General features: G+C 51.8%; 1 protein-coding gene across 1 annotated transcript; it reads left to right on the forward strand.

The window, feature by feature from the left end:
• Window positions 1–180: 180 nt before the first annotated feature.
• On the forward strand, window positions 181–3,999 carry LOC100899244 (uncharacterized protein K02A2.6-like). The gene is made up of 3 exons (XM_003737376.1): window positions 181–2,781; window positions 2,939–3,816; window positions 3,900–3,999. The coding sequence occupies exons 1-3, from the start codon at window positions 181–183 to the stop codon at window positions 3,997–3,999; spliced, it is 3,579 nt and encodes a 1,192-aa protein (XP_003737424.1).
• Window positions 4,000–5,056: the final 1,057 nt, after the last annotated feature.

Genomic DNA, 5,056 nt, shown 5'->3' on the forward strand with positions numbered 1-5,056 from the left:
TACGTATTTGTAGCATCGATAGTTAAGATAGCGCAGCTCACATGCACGTACGGAAGACGAAGGAGAGGATACACCAAAACAATAAAGTAAGCCTGACATGCAGGCAAGCCCCAGTTGCGGGTTGGTCGAACCGAGCCCAGTGTGCTTCTCTGTTGGATGTTACAAATTGGCGCAGTCGTCATGGATGCAGTACCCCCACCTCCGTTTCTGGCGGAACCAGGAGAGCCACAGATTCCTTTCGACGAGTGGTATCAAGTGTTTTTGGCGTATCTGCTGGCGAAGGACGGAGAGAACTTCTCCGATCTGAGGAAGAAGGCCACCTTGCTCAACGCTCTCGGATTGGAGGGCCAACGACAGTTTCACGCATCGAAAAACGCCCCGTTGAGCCATCCCGTGAGCGCGGAGAGTCAGCAGCCCGAATACGACGACACAGTGCAGCGGTTAAGAGACCGATTCTGCAAGAGGAAATCGAAAGTCGTCTGTCGGTGCGAGTTTTTCTCGAGAATACAGCACGAGGGCGAATCGGTGGCAACGTTCGTGACAAATCTCAGAAGGCTGGCTGCTAGGGCCGACTTCCGGCATTATACCGAAAATCAGGCGGTGCTGGACCAGCTCATAGCACGAACATCAAACAGCGAAATCAGAGAGCGGTTGCTGCTGGAAGGTGACAATCTCGGATTGGAGGACGCCGTGCAAATGGCCGTCCGGCTCGAGGCGGCTGATGTGGAGGCGCGGCGCTTGGCGGCGACCGTTCAGATAAGCGCACAGGTGGCCACGGCCTTGCGAGACCCTAATGCTATCAACGCGATAGGAAGGACCCCAAATACGCGTCAAGAGTCCCGCATGTCATCACAGCGCAAACGGAGCCAAAGCCGGGCGCCACCCGCGAGGCCTAAATGTTGGAACTGCGGCGTCGAGGGTCACTTCGCGAAGGAATGTCGGCGTCGTGGAATACGTGCGATCGAAGAAGATACAGAAGCCGGATGCGAGGAGTCGGAGATTCAACAGACAGGTATATCAGCATCAGTGTATTCTGTAGGAGGAGACCATCAGCCTATAATGTGTAGAATTCGAGTGGATGGGTCACACATAGATTTCATGATTGACTCGGGAGCTCAGGTCTCGGTTTTGAATGAATTCACGTACAAAACCTACCTCAGGGAAACACCTCTGAAACAAACGAATCGAAAGATATGGGCGTACAATAGAAAAATCATTGAAACGGTGGGAGTGACAGAGGCTTCGGTCGATTATGAGGGACGTAGCGTGAGAGGACTATTCTTCGTAGCACGGAGCGGGGCTAACGTCCTCGGAGTTGATATAATGCGGAAATCGGGAATGACGATCAACGTGCGAGAGGGGACCTGCCACGTCGCATCGTTGAGGGAACTAGATTTTGAGTCAGAATTTCCGGAGGTCTTTGATGACGGACCGAGCAACGTCAGACATTTCTGCCATAAAGTTAGGGTTCGGCCAGAGGTAACGCCAAAGCAACAGAGATGCCGCCGGCTGCCGTTCGCGATACGAGAAAGAGTGAGAGCGGTCATCGATCGACTAGAACAAGAGGGGGTAATTGAACGTATTCAGGCGTCAGAGTGGATTTCCCCGATCGTGGTTGCCGAGAAGAAAAACGGCGATGTTCGGTTGTGCGTGGACCTTAGGGAGGTAAATAAAGCGGTGGTCCAGGACGCGTTTCCCTTGCCACATATTGAGGATCTCATGCAGCGACTGGCAAAAGGCCGAGTTTTTTCGAAAATCGATTTGAGGTCGGCATATCATCAGATCCCATTGCATGAATCATCGAGAGATCTCACGGCGTTTGTATCACCGTGGGGGCTATTCAGATACACGCGCGTCTGTTTCGGGTTGGCTTCGGCCCCGGCAGCGTTCCAGGCATTCATGGAAGAAACCTTGAAAGACTTGGAGGGAGTTATCTGCTACTTGGACGATGTTTTGGTCGTTGGCGAAACGAGGCAGGTTCACGATGAAAGGGTACGAGGGCTCCTCAGGACCCTTAGCGAAAGGGGTTTGAAGGTGAACAACAAGTGTGTGTTTGGAGTGGAGGAGACGGAGTTCCTGGGCCATGTTGTGAGTTCTAAGGGGGTGAAACCATTGCCGGACAACGTTAAAGCAATAGAGAATGTGCCGGAGCCAAAGAATGTCTCTCAATTGCGCTCCTTCCTGGGCATGGCGGGGTTTTATCTCAAATGTGTCCCCCGCTACGCAGAATTGGTGGAACCGCTCAAAGAATTGCTTCGGAAAGAAGTGAAATTCGACTGGCGGGAGAGACAACGATTAGCGTTCCGTGCCGTCAAGGGAGCAATAGCGGAGGCAGCGCCGCTGCGCGTGTTCGACCCAGCGTTACCACTGGTGCTGACCACCGACGCCTCGGATTATGGCTTGGGGGCGGTGTTGCAGCAGCGGGTCAACGGCAAGCTAGAACCACTGGCGTACGCATCCTGCTCGCTGTCAGAAACTCAACGCAGGTACTCCACTAGTGACAAAGAGGCCTTGGCGTGCGTATGGGCGATAGAGAAATGGCATGTATACCTCTGGGGGAGACGTTTTACGCTAAAGACAGACCACAGGGCGCTGGTTTCGCTCTTCGGAACGAAGGGAGCAGACCGTAGGTCGATACGGTTGGCGCGGTGGGCGGAGAGGCTGGGAGCGTACGCTTTCGACGTTGAGTACAAGCCGGGAGTCGAGAACGTGATTGCGGACGCATTGTCGAGACTACCAGAGGCACAGGAGGGGGCGGTGGAGGTAGATGACGACGGCGAGGTAATCGTAGCACAGATGGCGGGCGTTCTGGCTCCGATTGACGCTGGACGAAGTTCGTCTAGAAACGTCGCGGGACGAGACGTTGGCAGAGGTTGTCCGGATAATCGCAACGAAATTCGGAATTGAGAAACTAACCGGAGACCTGCGCTCTTTCCAGTCTATCCATGAACAATTGAGTGTCGTTGATGGAATTCTCATGAGAGGAGAGAAAGTTGTGCTGCCGACAGGCTTGAGAGAGAGAATAATACAAGCGGCTCACGGGACGAGTCATCAGGGAATGGCTCGAACAAAAAAGGCGGTTCGAGACTGGTATTGGTGGCCACGAATGGACGCGGGGGTGGAACACCTTGTACAGTTATGCGAGATTTGTGGCTCGCATGACAAGTCGGCTAGAACAGAGAGACCGTTGGCACAGGTTGTGCCGCCGCCCACAGGTCCGTGGGAGAAGATCGGTATCGATGTTCGAGGCCCTCATTATAGGTTACCACCCCCGTTTCGCTATGCAGTGGTAGTAGTAGATTACTTCTCGAAATGGCCAGTTGTCCGATTCATGTCAGAGGCGACCTCAGAAAAAATTGTTCTGTTCTTGAGGAATGTCTTCACGTGCGAAGGAACCCCGAAAGAGATAGTGTCGGACAACGGACCTCAATTTGTGAGCCGAACGTTTGACTTGTTCATGAAGCAGCATAATATTGTACACTGTAGAACAGCGGTATATAACCCTCAGGCCAACGGACTCGTCGAGAGATTTAATCGAGTCCTAGGCGACATGTTAAAAACAGCGGAACTCATGTCAATGAATAAGAATAATTTAGATATTGTGATACAAGAAATGTTGGCCGACTACAGGAATACACCTCATCCCACTACCGGCGAGTCACCGTCGGTACTGCTGCACAGCCGGGCAATGAGATCCGGAGTTCAAATCACAGACTTCCATGAACTACGCAGAATTAAGCCGTCAGGAGAGATCAAATCACGCATCGAAGAAAACCAAAGGAGAAGACTCGAAAAGGAAAACGAAGTCGGTCATCGGTCAGGTACACGGGTGCGAGAGGGTGACAAAGTGCGGATAAAGAAACCAGGAATTGTAACGAAGGGTGCGTGGCGATTCTCAGCACCCGTCAGAGTGGACCGTCAGGTGGGGCAGTCCACATTCCGAATGTCAGACGGAAGGACATGGAACGCGAAATCCCTGGCGGCGGTCCCAAAGAGTGATGCGGCAACCGGGAACCCTAGGTATCCGAACCGAGTGCGCAAAGCACCGGAGTTTTTCGGTAGATCTGTGCTGAAGCGTCGGAGTTGAAAGCTTTCGGGGAAGGGAAGTATGTAGCATCGATAGTTAAGATAGCGCAGCTCACATGCACGTACGGAAGACGAAGGAGAGGATACACCAAAAACAATAAAGTAAGCCTGACATGCAGGCAAGCCCCAGTTGCGGGTTGGTCGAACCGAGCCCAGTGTGCTTCTCTGTTGGACGTTACAAATACGACCATTCGGCGTGGCTTGTGGTCTCGATGGATTTGGGGGGGGGGATCGGAAGCTATTCTAGATTATCTCAATACAGTATCATCTTCATATCAAGGTGGCTTACGTTCGTGAAGTAATTCTTAAGAAGTGTCTTCAAGTAATCTCTGCGCGTAACATAAGGATTGTCTATATATATCCGAATCTTCTCTGGGAGTCGGTTGTACAGTCGGGTCAGGTTTGGGAGTGGGCTCCTCCAATTTCTGCATTTTAACATATCTGTCGTACTCAGGAGACCTGCCTCTCTGAGTCATGTCGGATGCAGATGAGTTGGTTTCGGTAGGCGATTTACAAATGTATATAACTGGTAAACTAGGCTGTAGGCGTATAGTCTTCTGAAGTCTAGGATTCCATACTGTACAAACAGAGGGGCCGAGTGGGCGTCCCACGGAGCGTTGGCTATGGCTCTGATAGCTCTCTTCTGCAGCTTTATGATTCCTGCGATGTGATTCTCTGATGTCCCTCCGAAGATGGTGATCATGTATCGTATGTGGGGGTCGATCAGCGCGTAGTACACGGATCGCTTGAGAGAGGGGGAGCATACATATCTCAGTCTCGACAGGACCGCCACTCCTGATTGTATTTTGCTCGAAATTATCTCAAAGTGCGACTTGAAATTTAATTTAGAGTCTATTTGGAGCCCTAAGAATTTGTGTGATGGTACAGACTCCACTTTTTCGCAATGGCAATCGCTCGTGTTGAGATTGTCGCATCCGCTGTGTATTTTTATGGTCGGTATCGGATGTAC

This window comes from Galendromus occidentalis, unplaced genomic scaffold (genome assembly GCF_000255335.2).
Source record: "Galendromus occidentalis unplaced genomic scaffold, Mocc_1.1 scf7180000075514, whole genome shotgun sequence".
Classification (NCBI taxonomy): Eukaryota; Metazoa; Arthropoda; class Arachnida; order Mesostigmata; family Phytoseiidae; genus Galendromus; species Galendromus occidentalis.

Bases quoted from the DNA above. Each gene is read 5' to 3' on its own strand.
- LOC100899244 (XM_003737376.1), top strand. From the start codon at position 181: ATGGATGCAGTACCCCCACCTCCGTTTCTGGCGGAACCAGGAGAGCCA. The intron at 2,782-2,938 runs GTAATCGTAGCA...CGCTCTTTCCAG, and splicing joins AGGTAGATGACGACGGCGAG to TCTATCCATGAACAATTGAG. The intron at 3,817-3,899 runs GTCAGGTACACG...GGCGATTCTCAG, and splicing joins GAAAACGAAGTCGGTCATCG to CACCCGTCAGAGTGGACCGT.